Consider the following 20,754-nt stretch of genomic DNA (forward strand, 5'->3'; position numbering starts at 1 on the left):
AAGTCCGGCCCGTGTTAGATAACTCGCAGGAAGATTAGGAGAGAGATGGAGAACTCTGGATGTGGAAAACAAAGCAAGGTGCCCCAAACACATGGTGTTTGTGTTACTGTTTTGCTTCTTTATGAGTGTCGGTGCTGGTCCTTTCGTTGGGAAACGGAATTTCATCCCCAATAGTGTTGGAAACTGGAGAACTGATGATGTTCAGGTGATGTGGGGTCCTGAAAGCTGACCCGTTTCATGGATTGTGTAAAGGCTTTTGCTGCGATCCTGTTTTTTGTAATTTGCATGCATTTGGCTCTAAAGTATAACATGCAGCTTCTGTAAAAAAAGGTATTTTTGTCTTCATTTTGACACCACCTTTAATTAAAGTGTCAGACCTAATAATGTTTCACTGAAGAAATCAGTGAACCCTCTCCAAGGAGTCTTGGAGGAGCAGCAGAGAGCAGGAGTTGTGATATTTCTTGGGTTCTCAAAAAAAATTAAAAAAAAAAATCAGTTTTTCAGTCTTCAAGTGAAGAACAAATAAAAGATACAGATATGATATTTAAAACAGTACTTTGCAACTTAAACTGCATGCTGTGGTTTTGATTTCCCATGGAATGTCATACAACATATCTCCTTGCTGTATCTGGCTAAAAAACATTAGGTCTTTCTGCTGCTCTGCAAAGAAATTGGTAAAGCTGCCAGAGACCCATGCCTTCACTGCACCGACCCTTTGCAGAGCACAGTGTTGCCAAGCCACGTGCATTTCAGAGATGGACATCCCTGAGCTGTCTCCTTTGTTATTGAATATGCTCGTGGCCACCCATAACTCTCTTCCAGCCTTATAGGAAGAAGGCAGCTTGAAGTCTCAAAGTTGTAGTCTAATGCATCGATGTTTTTTGTTAAAGATTATGTATGATCTTAGAATCATAGAATAGTTTAGGTTGGAAGGGACCTTAAAGACCATCTAGTTCCAAACCCCTGCCATGGGCAGAGGCACGCCCCACTAGACCAGGCTGCTCAAAGCTCCATCCAGCCTGGCCTTGAACACTTCCAGGGATGGGGCAGCCACGGCTTCTCTGGGCAACCTGTGCCAGTGTCTCACCACCCTCACAGTAAAGGATTTCTTCCTAATATCTCATCTAAATCTACCTTCCTTCAGTTTAATACTGTTACCCCTCATCCTATTGCTACAATCCCTGATAAAGAGTCCCTCCCCATCTTTCCTGTCGGCCCCCTTTAGGTACTGGAAGGCTGCTATAAGGTCTCCCTGTAGCCTTCTCCAGGCTGAACAACCCCAACTTTCTCAGCCTGTCTTCACGGGAGTGGTGCTCTAGCCCTCGGATCATCTTTATGGCCCTCCTCTGGACCTGTTCCAACAGGTCCATGTCCTTCCTGTGCTGAGGACTCCAGAGCTGGACACAGTACTCCAGGTGGGGTGTCTCGTGAGAGCAGACTAGAGGGGTAGAATCAGCTCCCTCGACCTGCAGGCCACACTTCTTTTGATGCAGATCTTTGGATCTTCCTCCACTATGTGTGTTTTACTCAGGGAGCATATGTTATCAGTAAATAAATTCCATGTGAGATGAGTTATCACGAAGGGGAGAGGTTGTGGGAATGACCTGATGTTTCTTGTGCAGCAGCTGCTGTAGCAGCCAGGCACACTTTAGGAGCAAGCTGTGCTATGCCCAAGGGATGGGAAGGTCCTGCTCACAGAGTCACAGAGAGTTGTGGAACTTGACAGGGACATCTGGAGATCATCTAGTCCAACCCGCTGCTCAGGACCTTGTCCAGTTGAGTTTTGAGTACCTCCAAGGACGGTGAAGGCCCTCTTTGGGCAACCTGTACCAGTGTTTGGCCACCCTCATGGTAGAAAAGTTTCTTCTTATGTTTGAATTGGATTTCCTGTATTTCAGCATTTGTGCCCCTTGCCCTTTGTCCTGTTGCCTGTCACCTCAGAGAAGAGGCTGTCTTCTTTACTCCCCCATTATGTATTTACACACAGTGATGAGCGTGTCTACGAGGGTATGATGAGGGACGCTGTCAAAAGCCTTACTGGAGTCAAGACTTGTCAGTACATAGTAGGCCAGAACCTGACCAGTGTGATGTTGGTGTCACCTTTCCCTGGGTAGAAGCATAGCTCCAGTGGCATCACACCACTTGCATCTCCCTCCTGCCAGCCAGGTCATATGGGTTAGTGTGTAGAACCTAGATGGGTGCTAGGCTGTCCTGAAGCCTTGGAGGAATCAAAACCTGTGTATGTTCTCGTGGGGGTGAGCAAATGACGTTCTGAAATTGCCATGGTTTATGTCTGATGCTGCTGTCAGAAGCTGTTTCTGAACAAAGAATTCCACAGTATTTAATAAAAAAAATCCTTCAAATGTTTATTCTGACATCTTTTGCACTGGTTGAAAGGGAAAGAAAAATTTTTTCCTTTTTAGTGGAAGCAGGGGCAGGGTACATCTTAATGTGACAGCAATGCAGCCAGCTTTTAGCAAATTCTCTACCATCAGTGCCTCACACTGAATAATCCTTCCATGTCCTGGGTGAAATTCTGGGCCATGATGCGATCCAAGCTTTGACATTATGTCTATGTAAAATCCCCGTAAACTAATAGTTCCTAAGGCCTTGGCGCTGTGATCCTGTGCTGCAGAGAGCTTGCTCAACAGATACATGGTACCCACGGAGTTGTATCTGTTGCAGTGAGGTTACTTTTGGCAGACAGAAGCAGAAGGATAAAACTTAGCCTTGGTTTTTACCTTGTCTACATCCTACCATTTAACTAGGGAGTGCCAAAGCGTAAGGCTCAGTTGTTACCAGGAGTACTCTTCTAATGTTTACCAGAGGAGGTGTCAAGTAAATCTGGTATTTCCCATGCAGAATAACTTCTGTCCTGCCAATATATTTGATAATGAATCCCCAATTCAGTAGGCATTAGCGTACTCAGCTGTGTGTGGGAAGTTGCTTGGTTCATGTTGGCTGCTGCCTTTGACTGCAAACATGCCGCTGTATAATTTAAATGCTTGTAAGATGTAGGCCATTGGTTTTGTTGAAAATAGCAAGAAGTCAGGGTATTTATGGTGGTATGTGAATACCTTTATTCGTATTCGTGTCCGAAGTACACAGGTTTGTAGCTGTTGATACATGATGTATACACCCCACAGAAACATCCAGATGTTTTATTGTCAGCGTGTGCTTTAGTGGGTGACCGTGGTCTGTTCAGATACTGTTTTAATAGCCGTTGACATTTCAGTTGATAGTGGTGATAATGCAAGTCTAGTTTTAGCCTCCCACTTCTCTTCTTTTTTTTCCCCACTTCAACCCTCACAACTTGGAAAAGGACAAATTGACTAATTATCGCTAGCTTGAAGGAAGTTTCCAAATGGAAGGCTACACTTCCTTATATTTTCTCTGAAAGAGTCCTCTGTGTCTTCTGCTCTGTGCTTGCACAGATTAAGATACTAATCAGCAAACATGTAGCAGGTATAAGATGCTGTGGCTGTCAGGTGAATATTGAGGCAGCGTAATTCGTAATTGCTAAAGGGGACTTCTGTGTGCAACGTGATTCAAATTAGTCTGTGCTGGATTGAAAAAGCTGTAGTTGATAATTGTTTATCTAAGAATAAATAATACATTACTGCCTTCCACTTCAAATTTGTGCAACCGTGTACTTTTCTTTGGAAGAGTTTTTGTATGGTTTTAAATCATTTTTCGTAAGCAGAAAAACTCAGGCAGGAATACCCAAGTCTTGGTCAGTCAAATCAACTAACATTTGCAACCTATACAGGCTGAATCTTAGTTTTTTGGATGTTCAGTGGTATGACCATATTTCTTCTTCTACTAATTTGACATTTATCTCAAATCATAGAATAGTTTTGGTTGGAAGGGACCTTTAAAGGTCATCTAGTCCAACCTCCCCTGCAATGAGAATCTTCAACATCTTCATCTAGATCAGGTTGCTCAGAGCCCAGTCCAACCTGACCTGGAATGTTTCCAGGGATGGGGCATCTCCCACCTATCTGGGCAACCTGGGCCCGTGTTTCACCTCCCTATTGTAAAAAACATGTCTTTCTTACACCTAGTCTAAATTTTCCTTCTTTTGGTTTAAAGGGGTTACCCCTTGTCCTATCGCCAACAGGCCCTGCTAAAAAGTCTGCCCCCATCTTTCTTACAAGCCCCCTTGAGGTATTGAAAGGCCACAAATATCCTTATCTGTTGCTGATTGTTATGTCTGGCCTATTAAAACTGCGAGGGACCTTTTCCATTTTCAGCATTATATGGCAATCAACAGCGTACAGTCCTGAACTTGACTGGGTATTCCAGGCACTAGGGCCGTGATCGATAACTTAATAATCCGTATGAAGCTTTTAGTTTTCCTCCCAACAGTCTCAGTTCTGTTGGGTTGCGAGTTGTGGCTTGGTGCTGGCCCCAGGGACTGATTAGAAAAGCAGTAAGAATCCCGTTCTCTCTAGTTCACTCCAGTGGGCCTTCCCTTAAACACTAAAACAAGGCAGATGGGGCTGTATTTGTAAAAATGTTCCATTTCAGCCCTGTGCCATGCTGTATGCTCGCCTGCACCTGGCACAGAGTCTCTGTTAATGAAACTGGTATGTGCTAGTCCCAGTATGATAAGAGTAAAGCCGTGGGAGAAAATCATGGGGAAGACCTCATGTCAGCCGTCCTGTGGTCCGGCCAAGCCTCAAGGTTTGCAAAGCGTGAAGTGCATTTGGGCCAAATCTGGGAGTGAAAAGCGATTTTTTTGCTACGCGGATATTCATGTGCTGTGGTAATTTAAAGCTGTATAAATGAGGAGGGAACACAGGTAGGATTTTTTTTTTTTTTTGGTGAAGGTTAATGTCACAAACTCAAACTTCAATGGTCAAACTGAAGACCAGAGAGTGAAAAGAGCAGTCTGAAACGTGGATCAGGCTATTCTTGTGCATCAAAATTCACAGTGTTCTAAGGCAACATATAATAGAAATCCCACTGATGAAAAGAAGGGGGAAAAAGTTAATTTCCTTCCCACCCACCTTCCCCTTTAACAGCTGAAGGTTTGAGTCAAAACTCCAATATTGAATATACCATTGTTCGGTAAACTTTAGGGCACTGTAATTATTTCCACAATTTTCCCAGTACCTGAACAAACTAAGGTAGCCATTCCTTCTTCTATTTCAATAATCCTTCTAAATCTTATTTTCTTAAGCCCAAGAAAGACTTTTGAACTCAGAGAAAATCCTACTGAAAGGAGATCTTTCTGGGGTGCTGTCTGTGATTGCCACATCCTCCGTTGAGCAGAAACGTTAGAGCTGTGGTGGATGTACACTCATTATATATGCTCGTGTTGGCTCATTTCCCTTCTCCTCTCTGTTTTCGTCCTCATGAATTGAAGTGAATGCTGGATTTTTCAGTGCAGTTGGGTTTTTTAGTGGTCTGAATTTCAATTCATCATAATGATAATACAGGCTTAATGACAGAAGTCTGCTGTGTTAGTGGCTTTTCCCTTGCTTCAGCAAGGGAATAAATAGTTACCTCATTAAAATATCGCAGTCCGCTTGTGATCGGATAATGTCACCTAGCATCTGGCCAAGGCTTTGGTGGAATCTCAGGTCAAGAGGACCAATACTGATGCACAGATGTACTGAATACCAATAATGCAAGATGTTATTCTTGGGGAAACTAGGTTCTGCAGAGTATCGAAACAAGGCCCTTTTATGCCACTTAAATACTAGCTAAAGCCACAAATATCACCATTGTCCTCTGCCTTACCCTGGTTTGTTGTATTTCCAGGCTTTTTTTTTTTTTTTTTTTTTTTTTGCATTCTAAAGGGGGCTTACAGGAAGGATGGTGAGGGACTCTTTATCAGGAAGTGTAGTGATAGGACAAGGGGTAACGGTTTCAAACTGAAAGAGGGTAGATTTAGATTGGATATCAGGAAGAAATTCTTTACTGTGAGGGTGGTGAGGCACTGGAACAGGTTGCCCAGGGAAATTGTGGATGCCCCATCCCTGGAAGTGTTCAAGGCCAGGCTGGATGGGGCTTTGAGCAGCCTGGTCTGGTGGGAGGTGTCCCTGCCCAGGGCACGGGGGTTGGAACTAGATGATCCCTTTAAGGTCCCTTCCAACCTGAACCATTCTATGATTCTGTCTTTGCTTTTTTGTCAGACTTTCATCAAGGATAACCACTTCTGTCATGGTCTCACTTGTTTGTTAGAGCCTGGAATTAAAACTGCAATTTTTTTTCCAAAAGCTACTGATTTTCAGTGGGAAAGACCCCTCAACTGCCACGTTTATCTGGCCCTGGATCAGAAGGTGGGATGTGGGTCCCTCAGTTCCCGTTACATTAGTTGCCCCACCTCAACTATGTTTAGTGTCATTTTTCTTTTCCGTGATGTAATTTCATTTTGTGGTAAAGCGCGGGACATTTTTCTTCCAAGGTCTGGCCTGATTATAGAGCCAGGCGGGAAATAAACAACTCCTCCTCGTAAAAAATTTCGTTGCTGGTTGTGGTTTCTGACGTACCTTCTGTCTGCTTCTCGAGACCTTCAGTCTGGCTCAGGGCATGAGAAGTTACGGTCATCTTTGCTAAAAAGTCATAAGGAGGTATTATAATCCTGCATTTATTTATGTATTTGGCCATTGTATGTGTTCATGTGACTTTCTGAAGGCCCTGCGAGTTCTGTTAGGTAATGGCATGCTGAGCCTCATTCGTGTCGACAATATGACATGATGGTCTCACATCTGACCGTCTAATATGGGAATCCTGGCAATTAATTAACCAGAAATGACACTGTTGGTTATCTCACAGGGTAGGAGCCCTGGTCTCGCTGTCTGTTGTGCTGTGAGCTGTTGTGAAAGTGCCGGCTAAAAAAAAATTAAGTTAAAAAAAGTTATCATACTGAAACCTTTCAGCAGCGACTGACCTGCTGCTGAATCTGAAAGCTTTCTGGAGAGCATTTGCCTTTCAAGTCTTTCACAGCGAACTCACTGGTGAGGGAATCCTTGACTTGAGCAGTTGACTATTTATTTACACAGTGGCACTTAAGAAGTTGCAGAAACAGGAAGACCAGGCAGTGATTTTGTCAACACTGTTTCAAGGAGAATGAATACTTCAGGGAAACAGTACACTGCGTTTGCTGTTACTTCTGTAGAAGGGTTGTGGTTTTTTTTTTAGCTAGCACGAAAAATAAACACATTTCAAGTGAAAAACAGCCCTCTTCCGCTTGAATTCAAGTTAGAGGAAGATTGGGATGAGCAAAAAACCAGAAGTTGAGACTTTTCCTCATTTTGCCATGAGGGATCATGGCTGGCTCTGACTTTGAAGGTAAAAACCTGTTTCCTACTAAGTCAGCAGCAGAACACTTGTCTGCAAGGGGCCGCCTCACCCGTGCCCGGCTGCTTGGTACTGTATATAGTAAGCATTCTTCTAGTGAAGTTCAGCCTAAATATGGAAGAGGACTAATTTTTTTTTTTTTTATGGTTGTATTGTTCTCCTCTCTGTTACTTTTAATCTTCTATTAGGCTATAGCTAGAAGCACCTGCCTCGCAGTCCCTCTCTTTTGGATGCACATGGAATAATTAATTTCTGTCAGATGGTGTGACTGCATGTGTTTTGGTGTTCCTACAGTGTGCCTTTATTGTCACTTAACACTATCACATTTGTTTAAAAGGAAATAAAACCAAACTCAAGGTCACTACTGCAAATAAACGTGGAAAATGTCCCAAATAAACGTAGAAAATTTTTTGTTTCCAGTGCTGGGGTTTTTTTGCCATGAGCGCCTTTCCCTTTCACCCCAGCCCTTTCTGCCTATACTCTTTCAGAGCTGTGGGATGCCACAGTTACCACAGCTTGTCACAGGTTGCTGTGTCCAGGAGATGTGGCTGGTTGCACTTGGGATGCTTTTCCAGTCTCTGAACCCTGTAGATCAGTGGGGCAGAAACTATCCCAGAGCGGGGTGAACCTCAGGAACTGTAGTTGGGTCTGGATGTTCCAGGCTCCAGCCAAACTACTCCGTGTGAGAAACTGTTCCCTTGTACTGGAGACCAGCCCTAGCAGGAAAAGAAATAGGAAAGCCGAGGTGGGGAGCGGCCCCAGAGGTGACTTTGAATTTTCTGCCTCCTCCTGACTTTCCCAGGCAGCGCGTTCTCCCACTGCCCCATCATCTCTCCTGCCCAGGTGGGGCGTTGATTTCCCAGGATTTGAATCTCCGTCCTTTCCAGCAATCCTCTCCCATAATCCGCTCTGCAGCCTGCGGCTGAGTGGCCAAGCCCGTTCCCCTTCTGCCTGGCCTATGCTGGCATCCTTAGGTGGCTGCATGCTCTTGTGGCGGAGATGATGAGTCTAATCTAGTGCGCGCACAACTGAGCGCATAAACGTCCTCCCATCCCTCCCGAGCACGCTGCCGAGTTCACCTGGGGCTGGTGGAGGCCTTGGCAAAGTCTTTCCATGAATAAAACCTGTGCGATCCCTGAGTGAATGGATAATAGCGGTCACCCAGCCTGTGTTTGTTAGACATCCACAATTTCCAAGGGGCTTGCTGTGGGAATGATGAGCTCTGGCTCCTGGTGTTTTGGGGTCTGCTCCGCTGCCCCGTGAGCTGTGTTTATTCGGCAAGGGCGTGCAACGCTGCCGGGACACATTATTTTGAAGGAGCAGATGCATTGCCCATCGCTGAGCTATTCCAGGAGTGTGCCCATGTGCCTCCATCCCCTGCTTCAGTGGGACCACCCTACATAGGTTCCAAACTTCACCCATGCGCCCAGGGTGCCTCGTGGCTCCCGGTTCTCCCCGCTGGCCACTGGCACTGGGGCAGGTCCCGCTGGTGCAGGGTGGCTGGCGCAGGGATGCTATGGCTGGGCCGTGGGTGGGTGTCTCCGGCTTGTCACCCCCATGTGCGGCAGGGATGCTCTGACCCCAGCACTCGCTGCGCTGTTGCCGTGGAGATTGCGTGCGCTGTTGCTAGGCAGCTGAAGCATCTTCACTCGCACACTGCAATGCCACGAAATTCTCAACTTTCCTCCTTCCCATCTCCTGTCTTTGATTTCGCAGATATGACTCCTTTGGCTCTTATCCCGCTTCGTTCAGTGGCACTGCCGCGATTTCGTGGTGTTAACCCTATAAGCCCTAAAAAGCCCGCGTGGTGTTGCAAATAGGATTTATGGCAACGAATTCAGGGCTGAAGGAGTTAAAGTGGTTGAGGATAGACTACAGAGGAAATGATTTCTAGCAGATAAACTACTTAAAATGTTCTGGCATTCATGGAAAGGGAGGTTTGTGGCTGCAGTCTTTTGTTCCATCACTGGTGGTTTAGATGAATAAAAACACAGACTAAAATATCACTACAAGGTAAGAAAATCAGCTTGAATGGGCCTAATTAATCTCTTCGGTTGCGATATATACTTAGCTCTTTAGTGTCCTCCGCTTTAATTTACTGATGTCGATGCGGCGTGTGAATGATAATTTAAGCCGTGGAGCCTGTCGTGTGCAGTATTTGACTTATTTGGCTTGAATAATAAAGATATCAGCCTGTATTCTTGGAGTATACTGCATTAATCAGACTTGCAGGAATGATCACATGGTACTCTATCGCCTTTCCCTGTTAGCTGCTGCTTGTCAGCAGCTGGCTGAGCTGTAGGCTGCAGGCCAGTATCTGCATACCCTTTCTCTTCCGAATATTTCAAATATACTGTCTCGTCATTATGCATTTTGCTGCGGTTTGACAAACTAAATGGTCCTCCTGCACGTTAAGAAGATTATTTTAAATTGCAGAGCATTTGGGTAGTTACTAGGCCATGTATGCATTTGAAGAATTCAGGTAGGCTCTCTGTTTTATACATCAGCGTGCTCGGGTTTTGTTCTCACAGGGTTTTTGCTGTGTAATGTCAGTCAGCTCTGTAGTTAGTTCTTCGATGTGCAAATATTTCTGGCGTTTTTAAAATCTCGACCCTCTGCATGGGGAGAAGTGCTTGCAGGGTAGGATGCAGGTAACGGTAGCTAACCGCATGATGAAGTGCAAAGCTGGGTAATTGATTATATCTTGCACAAATTTCATCGCCGTGCAGCCAGAAGCGGCGAGTACAGTGTAGTTATAAATATAAACCAGAAACTGTTCTGTTTAAAAGGGTCTTTGCTATTTTTGGTTCCGGAGAATCTGACAGATGCTCCTGCGAGATAGAATACTGATTGTGATAGAGAAGAGAAAATTGATGCTTGGATTGTATACAGGATTATATTTTATGCTGCTGCAGAGTATACATGTCTGGTTTTCATAATCCTGTAGCTGCAGTATTCCGTAAGAATTACATTTACAATAACAATATGGTTAAGTTTGTTGGGGTTGGTTTGTTGTTTGCAAACATTTGAGCAACTGTGATTGTTAGAGTATAAAATTAGCACCTTTTATTTGATATTGGTTCTGCTCAGTATTGCCTCTGCCCCCTCTCCTCCTCCATCCCCACCCCCGATATAACTCCATCCTTATGCAAGCACTGAGGTCTCTTAAAACCGTGACAGATTTTTGAAGACATGAAACAGAATTTCTGCCCTGACTAACAGTTGATTATTTTACCTGCAATAAAACAATATTGGACTTGAAAAAATTCTGGTCAGTAGTTGTGGGGCGGGGATGCCTCACTTTTTTTTTTTTCTTTTTAATTTGTTTTGCTTCGTGTGTTCAGTTCTTACAACTTCTGTTGTAAAATTGTCCAGATAAAGGGGTGACGATGTTGTAACAGCAGATGGGGATCACCTCATGATGTGTTTGTCTGAATATCATTATTATAATGTATCATTAAAATGCCCTTTACTTTTTTGATCCAAAAAAGAGATTGTTTGACCAAGTATGCAACTAGAGGGGAGGATGGATTCTCTATCTCTAGACAATGAGCAATCTGTATCAAATATTGTCAAATTAAACTTCCTAACCTCAGATGAAATATTGCTATAATATTTCTGCCTTTTGTTAAAGCATTTCATATATTGGCAATTTCCCCTGTTTTGTGTCTTGCTGATTGGTTCTATGTGGAAGGGAGCAGTGCCAAATGCAACCACAGGACACCCCATCACCCCCAAAATGTCCTGATTCAGCCATAAAAGCTGAGGGGAAGCAGGCTGACGGTCTATACTTCTGTTGTGAGATGCGGTGTGATGCTGTTTGAGGGAAAAGATTTTACTGGAAGACCAGATAATGCTGTGTAACTGCAGTTGTCACAGGGCTGTCAGGAGATGCTTGAAATCTTGACATCGCTGATTGTTGGCAGTAAATTAAGCTGCGAATGGGCCCCAAACTTACTGTGCCGCTTACTATGCCGGCAGAGTTATTTGTATTTCACCCAGTTGGTTGGCTCCTATTCTTAATAGAGTGAAACTCTCAATAAATCTACACCAGGAGAAAAAAAAGTGTTTTTAAAAAAAACTGTTCTGAAAGCCTTAGCTGTCTTTCAGTGGCTTTCATAGACATCTTGGGCCAGGAGGACTCCTACTTTTATGGCAAAAATGGTCAAATGCTGATTACACACCCATTAGGCTTATTAAATTACTTGCCGCCCTCTCTTAGGCTTGCTTTGAAAATAGTATTAACCTTTGATGTGCAGACTGATAGACCTTTTCTTTCACATCTTCTGCACTGATAGGGCTGTAGTTTCTGCATAGCAGTGTTTAAATGGCATTTATTTTATTAGGCTTTTCAGTGGTGTTTTGTTAAGGTTGTATCTGCATGTTGATTTTTTTTTTTTTTTTTTTTTTTTATGGTATGATTGTTCTCATGCCTGTGGCTATGTTACATTTTGATGGGATCAAAATGTATCTTGCAAGATAAAGAAAAAAAGAAGAGGGTCTACTTGAGCAGTGGGGTGGAAGTCTCACTCCCATGGGCTCCTGGAAGCAAAGTTGATGAAGAAGTAGATGGCCCTTTTCTCTGGACCAATGGCCCCTGGTCCTCGGTGGGCCTGCAGTTTACAGGTGCCATTTTCCGTGTGTGTAAAACATAAGCTTGCACTCATCTGTCATCTTGACTTTGACCTGCAGTCAGGTGCTTTCTTGTGTGTTGCGGAAGCACAGCTGACTTCATCTTTCAGTGCACCTACTTGGGTACCCAAGTATCTAGAGAAGTGGTGACCCCAACTGGTACCTGCTCGGGCAAACCCATGCACGTCATTTCTGTATGTGCTATTCTACATTATTCTCCCTGCCTCCAGCCTGGGCCTCAAAGACCCGCAGGACGCCCCGGGTGGGCAGTGGGGGTTGTGGCACCCCAGCCCAATGCCAAGAGGTGTCACAGGGGTCCGGCTGCTCGAGTTCCCCCGGCAGTTTCAGTTTGATGCAGCCTTCTTCACTTCCCTGGCGAAATGGTGGCGGGGTGTTTTTGTGAGGTGTTAAGCATACGCAGGACCTCTCTGCAGGAGGGTCTCGCTTCAGGGCTGTAAGTGACCCTGGTGTGCTGTTTGTGAAACACTTATTTGTGAAGCCCTTTGGGCTGAAGTGTTACCCCCATGGTTACTGGGATGAGCAGAGACTTAAGCCTCAGGAAAAAATAGGGGGTAAATCCATCAAATAATAATCTCATAGTTCCTTGCATCAGCCAAGCTTGGTTTATCTTCCTCTTGGGAAGAATCTAATATCCCCTGAAAAACTTCGATTGCTTTTAAAGCAAGGGTTAAAGGAGCTAAGCCCCTTCTCAGTTTATATAGGCTGCTGGTTTCTGTGCGATACCATTTTCTTACTGATTTTCTGCACCGTCTTCATAAAACCCCAAACTCGTGTACAGTTTCTTTATATTTGGAGGCAACATTGCTCGTCAGCCACATTTTTATGATCTCCTGCTGACTTCACTGTCGTAAGATGACTTTGCATGTGGAAGCCAACAGGCGGATGGATGGTGCACTTGGCCACAAGCAATACTCCTCATTTGGTATGTTCAGTCCAGATTTAGCTCTCCAGCCGCAGCACACAAATGCGTTTTCCTTTCTTTTGTTGCCTTTATCTTTCTGGGATATTACTTGGTATTCTTCGCAGGGAGCTAGTGTCTGTCTATTTCTGACACACCGCCCACCATGGCATCGCAGTATTTTTAACTGCATCTTCTATTCCCCCATCCACCGCGCAAAACTGAGAACGCTACAGGAGGGAAAATGAGTCTCTCAAGGAGCTGGCTATGAACAGAGGAAACAAAACCCACTGATGAATAGAAAGCAAAGTTCAAAATGCAGGCAAAGCATTTGGGTGCCGTGGTGCGGGTGGAACCTCTCACCTGCTGGTCCCCAAGGCAGCGTCAGGCGGTGGCTCCTGCGAGTAGGGAATCCCTCTGTCTTTGAGCAGGCGTTGAGCTGACCCTGCCTACGAGCATTTCGTGATGGAGTTGAGCTGCAGAACTGGTACTAAACTCAGGGATTCTGATGCCTAAGCCTCTTTTTTTACTACTGCCGAAGGAAGAACTGAATCCCCCAAATTAGTGAAGAATTCTGGTTTTAATACGATTCTGCAAAACCGAATTCCGGCAGCAGGTGCCCATCGAACACCAGCTCTAACTCTGGCTGCAGTATTCACCACACTACGGCCATCAGTGCAGATACCTCCAGGGTAGGTTCCGCCTTTAATAAAGAACAGTATAAAGGGCAAGCACAATCATTTTGTAAAGGTGGACACGAGATTAAAACTTGAAGGCAGGTGGCTTTTCCTTCCCCCTCCCTCAAAGACATAGCAAGGTGATTTATGGAAGGGACAAAAGGCTGGTGTTCTGAAGGGATGCGGGCCTGTCTCCTGTGGTTTTTCCTGCTGAAAATTCCTAAGAAGGAGGCCTTTTAAATAATCCTTGTTTCCAGAGGTGCAGCTGCAGTCTGAATAGTTGACCGACTTCAGAAAGCGGTAGGTGAGGCACTTGAAGGGATTTGCTTGTGTCACAAATTGCTCTTTAAAAACAACAAAAAAAGATCTGCTGCTCTTTTCTACAGGCACTATGATTATATTGATGAGCAAGAAGCATCAGGAGAGTTGCCAAAAGGCTATTTTCGTTGCTACAAGAGTGTAGTTTTTGTGGAGAGGGGTAATGGGGTTGCAGCACTACGGAGAAGTGGAACAAATTGTTGTTCCACGTCAGTGACTCTGACCTCCCTAACCATCTAACCCATGGAGCAGCTAGTGAAAAACACACCAAATAGAGCAGTTAGTCTTTTTTGACAAGGGGGGAAAAAGAATCCGGGAGTAATTGTTGCAGAAGTCAAAAAGTGTTAAAACGGAAGGGAGCAAAGAAGTTTAAAATGGAGAAAACCCAAGGATGGTACTCTGTCGGACCATAGTTGGTTGCAGTGTGTCAGCCCCTTCGAACCTGCGTTGCTGAACTCGCCGATTGCATTGCCGTGCTCAAAATATCCTGTAGGTGCTCAATAAATGACCACAAATGTGTGGAGCTAAAAGCTGAGAGTGGCCAGCTCGGCTTCAGCAGGGGAGCGATGCTGTCAAGCCTCCACCGGCCCCTCCATGGGCTACGGCCACCGGCCACCCAGCTGGCTCTGCTCCGCTCTTCTGTCCTTGTGTGGATACAGGGGAAAGTAATGCAAAACTGGATTAAAATACATTGTTGAGACAGGAATTGGCAAGTGCAGTCATTCACGTTGCAAATGTGAATATTCCGTATGATGCGTCTCATCAGAGAAAATACATGTGTCCGGGGGGCCAAGTGAGAGTTCCTCTAAGGTCTGTAATACCTTTCACATCGTTCTCCACTCACGAGTTCACCCTTCAGTTTGTGACCAAGAGGCTAGATTTTATGTCTTTGCTCTGAAACAGGCTTGCACTAAATTAAAAAAGGAGAAAAAGGAACTAGTTTGGGGTTTAATTTTTTTTTTTTTTTTTTTTTTTTGCCGAAGGTAGTTGCCTGAAATCTGCCCTTTGATATTTGAAATTGATTTTTAGATACTTGATTTTTGGACAGTTGTTATTTATCCACACAAGGCGTACACCCCAAGGAAATGTTGCTTCCTTAAACAGCAGATTGAATCAAATGTTTTTGCCGACATATTTTTTCCCCGTGACGACTGACACTGCAGTTGCCACATATTTCAGTGGTTTAGTGCAGAGAGGTTCGGAGAGTCGGAGAGGAATACTTCTAAGGCAGTAATATGAGAATACCGTTGCTGGGAATGAAGATAAGCACGTACTATTCTCATAGTGGCTATGTTGTAATATTTCTACTGAAGAGGAAAATAACTGGAGACTCTTTGCTGGAGAATGGGGCGTTACGTTTGGCCAGATTTTAAGAGGAAAATATTCTGGTGCCTGGGAGTATAGTCTTGTCCTGGATGTAATTGTGAAAGGAGATATATCCCAGGATATTCATTGGATTAGAGGAGCTTCAGTCTGTATGTTAGGAGGTAAATTCCAGTCACATCAAAATCAATGTAAATTGTCTGTGGGGTGCGTATTTAGTGCTAAAACGTGGGGCTGTCCGTGGAGGTATGCAGTGCTCGCATCTTTTCCGTGGTCCAGCCGTACACCCTACAGAGCGAGCATCTCACTGGTGCCAAAGGCTTGGTTCAGCTACCTGTCACCTCCTGCAGGATAATTCGTTTGCAAAACCAAGAAATTTTCTCCGTTCCCTTTGCCTTGTAGGCGTGGTAACCTGCTTTTGAGTTCTTCTCTTGTGTCTCTCGTCTCCGACACATGTTTATTCTCCCCCCCCCTTTTATTTTTAACCGTCCTTGTAGTAATATTCACAAACGAGAAGTGGCTGCTGCTGTTTAATGAGGATCCAGACACACTTTTCAGAACTGAAGCTAGTTATCAAGACACATGGAAATTGATGTCAGTCTTTAAAATGAAAACAAACACACGAGTACAGATGGCCTCTTTAAAGAACAGAATTTATGATAATTTTTGAATCCACCTATGGGCACCCATTAGAGCAAGTCGTTTGCAGTCCTGCCTGCCTCTGTCGAGCCTTGAGTGTAAAGTCTATAAAGATTTGAAGCACTTTAGTTTAACTTGCGTGGAAAACAGCTGCTGCCCACTGCTTCTTACCTCCAATGCCAGCTTCGTAGGGGCAGATGCTTGATTTTACTATTCTGGTGTCTTCCAGAGATGATTATTCTGATTGTCCCTGACCTAAACTTAAGCCACGGGACAATGTGGATGTCCAACTTCCCTCTCGCCTTTTCTCGCACAGCAAGGCCAAACAGATCAAATTCCTGCTCTCTCTATTTCTGCTATTCATAAGGTTAGGAGGATATGAGGGCTTCTTCCTATGATATGTTTTACTCCTTTAAGGTCATCATGGCCTTTGAAGGGGAAGACTTTTCCCTACTCATCCCAGCATGAGTTGGGCTGGACTCCTGACCTTGTTCTCCTGGGAAGTGGTTTGAATCCTGCAGGAATCGGAGGACAGGGCTGGACGGGGTCACCCCTGCCTCTCTCTTTTCGCACGGGAGGGAGGGTGGGACCTCACAACATCATCTGCCTGGGAAAGGCTGACTACACGTAGTATCAGCTCAAGCCCCATCCTCGTAAGCTTTGTGTTCATCAACAAGAAGTGGAAAAGGTATGGTGCTTATGGGGAAAAAAACACTGGCAAGAGAGAGGTGATGCTTCACTACTAGAAGCACCTTTCTTCCAAGAACCTCAGTGTGCTTTTAAGGAATGAGCCTTTCACTCTCCCATTAAGATTTTGTGTGAGAACAGGCAGAAACTCAGGAAAGTTGCTCCCTGCCATTCCTACACAAGAGCCTGTGCCCTACACAAGACCTTCCGTCAGCTGCAAGATTTTTGCAAGTCTGATGCCTTGTGTCCTTGGAGACTTTCTGGGTAAGGTGTGTCCATTCACTTATCCCAGCTTGGGATCATACAACCTTGTATGTTTTAGATCAGCTGCTTGTAAAGTGAGGTTAAAAAGCCATGATTTGAGTGGCTTGTGTGTCATAAAAGTTTGCTAAAACACACACAGAGAAAGAAAAAAAAAAAAAAAGGAGCTGACAGAACAGTTGAAAAGTCAAAGTTCAAAACAAATGTTGAAGTTTCTTCATATTAATATTCTGCTGTGTTGTCTAACAAGATTACACAGAATTAAAATCAAATGTTTAGAGTTTCTTCCCTTTAAGTTGATATCTATACTTGTAGATTATTATCTGACCCACAGCTGGAGTGCTTCTTCATGCCACCCAGGGGGCACATGGGTTGAGTTTCATGCTTTGGACTGCACAGCACAGCTGGGTCTGTCTCCTTTGGAAACCATTGCTGCCTCCTGCTAGAGACTAAGGTGGCTCGGGTAAGGTTATGAGAAGAGAAATTTGTCCATTGGGTGTTTGCAATGTTACCTTTCAAAAGCAGTTAGAGAAAGCTGGACACTTGGTGTCTCTTCTTTGTAGCTAGTGTAGAGCAGGGGAAGGTGAGGAAAGTGAAAAGTCTGTGAAATAGCCCGTTTCTTTCTATCTAGGCGCCATGAAAGCGAAGCTGAGCTCTGAAGAAGAAAGGCAATGACCAGGGTGAGAGGAACATAGAGGAAAACTTTCCCAGGCAAAAGATGCGTGTAGCAGATGGTGGTGATGGTGCAAAAGGCCATGAAGTTCAGGGGATAACAGTCCAGCAAAGATGGTTGCTAGGCTGGGCTTGAGGATGGCGGCTCTGTTTCACAGGTGTAGCATTGAGGCTTTGAATCTGAAACTGAATGAGAAGAAAATTTTTCCAGCTCTTCTTTGGTGAAAATACACACTTCGATACTCTCCATTGTAGTACGGTTGTGTTGGGGTGGATCGGTCAGGCAGCGTGGTGTCCCCATGTTGGTTCAGGATGTGAGGACTTAAACTAAAATTTTGCTTTGCCCGATTCTGGATGACTTGGGATGAAAAACCATTCTTAAAATCACATAGAGTTGGTTTCAAATCTGGATTGTCCACATCCTAGGCAAGTGTCTTAGGCATTTAGCTACAGCGCATGAGGGATTGTGCTGTCTCTGTGGAAAATTATGTATTTCCATAAAACATGGTGTTGTAGTGCTGTTGTAGTAGTCACAGTCTAGGGATATAAATGAGGCAGTGTTGGAAGGGAGAGGGAATATCTTTTATTAAACCAACTTCTATAATTGGTGAAAACAGGCAAGCTTATGATTACGCAAGCCCTTTGCAGATCTGAAACAGAAGTTTCAAACAAAGAAATTAAGAAAATATCAAAGCCACCCAGAAGAAGGATAATTCTCTGAAGTAAGACTTCTGCTTTTCTTCTTATTAAAATATCAATTGTTAGCCATGTTGTAAAGCCTCAGACTAACTTCCCGTTAAATTTGTCTGTGGGAGAGAAGGAAAGAAAGGGAAAAAACGAGCTTGAAAAATAAAAGGCGAAAAAGAAAGATCAACATTTAGGGAAAAGAGGTGATTGAAACTTTTCTTTCAGACTGAAGGAGGGGTTTGTATCAAAAAAGCCTGTCCTTTCTTCTGACCGTAAGAATTGGTCTAATGAAAGAACTATTCCTGCAAACCTTGCCTCCACAGAGCGTCTTTGCTTGATGAGACAGCACTTTTTGATGCCATTTCATGCTAACTGCATTTCATGCAGTTAACACTGCTCTGCCCGGCTGGCACAGCTTGGCTGCTGTTTCTTATCAAGTTGGGTTAAAATGGAAGCAACAGATAAGACTCCTTTTGACATCCATTACAAATTATTTGAGATCAAAGTCACATTCTTCTTTTAATTGGGGAATGGAAATCTAAGAACCATATTTCAAAAATCCAGCAAAATTCATTTTACATGGATCAGATTTTCACAAGAGCGTGTATCTGCTCTGATTATTCCAGGGAGGGGGACCAGCTGGATGCTATTTACGAGGAAAATTGGCCTTTGTCTTTAAAGTCTCACATAGATGTGGAATATTTGAATTATTTGAAAATTTATGTTTGTTTCCCAGTGTAAACAATGTGGAAAATGTGATTCTAAACTTGCCTGCGTGTATTGGAGAATGGAGGGAGCAGGCATTATGACCCTAACATTGTAGAAGCTGCTATTTTCTTAAATCTATGATTTTTCAGTGCATCATGTTGCAGGATAAGAAGACTGGTAGATGAAGACTTCTTCCACAGGAGCACACTAAAACTGGGAAGCTACAATATCCCCTGTGGGATTTTTACGTCATCAGTAAGGTGTATCAGTAAATGTTTGCAATTGACGGAGCAGTATAGGTAGGCAATGGTGGTTAAAGCCTTTTCAGAGGCATGTACAAGAGGGACAAAGTCAAGAAAAAAATCAGTTGTAACCCAGCAGGGTGCTATTAGAGAAAATAAAATGCATTTTGCTTGGGACCGTGTCACCAGAGAAAGAGGTTCTTGCCTGGAGCCTGTGCCTTAGGTCATACGCAGTTGCCACTTGGGCATGAATAAATGCATGTCCCAGTTAAGCCAGATAATTGCACCGTCGCTATATGTCCTTTGAAAATAGAGAATACAGCCCAAGCTTCACCATGCATTACAGCAAGTAAAGCGGTCCATTGAGTCAAACGTAGGTGCGCAACTGGACTCATCCCATTATGGTATCGGGACATTTCTGTTGCAAGAGAAACAGCAAATGCTTTGGGAATCCTAAGTACTTAGCACTGCAAAGGCTGGGCAAAAACCCAGCACCACCTTCCGAAAAGGATCACTCTCAAAGCTTGAGGATGACACTTCAAAGACTGGCTCGTTAGACAAGATTATTGGCGCTAATAATAGGTAATGCATTCATATCAATAGTTCCCCTGTCATCATTTTTAGCTACTCCCAATAACGAATGGTAATTTCCAAGCTCACCCAGACAGCACAGGCTCATTAAACAAAGTTAGGCATTTATTTAAACTATTTATAAAGTGCAGCGTGAAAAGGAGGAGGAAGAAAACGTCCAATTACAGAAGAAGGTGAAAATGAAGTATGCGCAGGGTACGGCACATGTAAGGTAGCCAGATAATTTTACATGAAGATGTCTGATTTGTGGTGGAAAACCCTGACATTGCTGACAAAGATGTAACAATATCCTACTTTCGAAGGTTGAAGTAAGAGAAAATCAATCCTGAAATACGATGTGATTTCCTAGTGCCGAGACATAGGAAAGGGAGGGGTTGTTCGGAGGGGGACATGGCGCGTTTGTCATCCCCTTGGCTCCCGCTGCAGTCGTGCTCCTTTCGGGTCCAGTTTTCTCCCTGCAGAAAGGATCACATCTCCGCCTGTGAGCGCACGAGCGCTGGGGGTGGGTGCGAGCTCAGTCCCTGCAGCTTCCCACGTCCCTCCTGAGCTCCGGCCACGCTCGTGTGCCTCTGGCTCTACCTCAGGGTAACCTCGATTGCCAAATAGTGAGGATTTCAGCTGGCGGCCGTTGCGCGCGTGGGCGAGGGGAGAGACAGGGGTCAGATATGGACCGTTTTTTTTTTTCCCATGTAGATGCACGATTTGGCTTCTGAGGGCTGGAATGTGTTTTGCTTTGCTTTTTTTGTTCTTTTTTTTTTTTGCTCTGGAGTGTCTGAGGTCGGTCTGGCTGGCCAGGCGATGGCGAGGATGGCAGCCCCAGCCTGCTGTGATTTTACTTCTTGGGGGTTTTCCCCCCATCAGTTTCCCCAGTGTGCGTTGTGATCCAAGTACAGCACTCAGCTGGTCACACCTTGACAAATTTAAGTTTCTTGGGACCTCTGAGATTTAAAAATCCTTATCTGCAAATTGCACATCTGTAAATCGCACGTGTGTAAATGAAAACAGCTAATCTGTGAACTCAGTCAGGTCTTTTAGTTGTTTCTCAGTACTTTAAAAGGATGATACAGAACCTTTTGGTGGGTACCAC

At 44.3% G+C, this 20,754-nt stretch overlaps 1 protein-coding gene across 3 annotated transcripts in view; it reads left to right on the plus strand.

Annotated features, from left to right (window-relative positions):
• EVL (Enah/Vasp-like) overlaps positions 1-20,754 on the plus strand; it is a 161,955-nt gene that overhangs the window by 16,931 nt on the left and 124,270 nt on the right. Inside the window, exon 1 of one of the 3 annotated variants that reach the window (XM_054197758.1) lies at positions 9,614-9,793. The exons of 1 other annotated variant lie outside the window; for it this stretch is intronic. In XM_054197758.1, coding sequence (XP_054053733.1) covers positions 9,771-9,793 — 23 coding nt within the window. In that variant the 5' untranslated portion in view covers positions 9,614-9,770. Of the gene's footprint in view, positions 1-9,613; positions 9,794-20,754 lie in introns of those variants that run through there. One more of the 3 variants, XM_054197755.1, reaches the window with a different exon arrangement.

Source organism: Rissa tridactyla, chromosome 4, assembly GCF_028500815.1.
Source record: "Rissa tridactyla isolate bRisTri1 chromosome 4, bRisTri1.patW.cur.20221130, whole genome shotgun sequence".
NCBI lineage: Eukaryota > Metazoa > Chordata > Aves > Charadriiformes > Laridae > Rissa > Rissa tridactyla.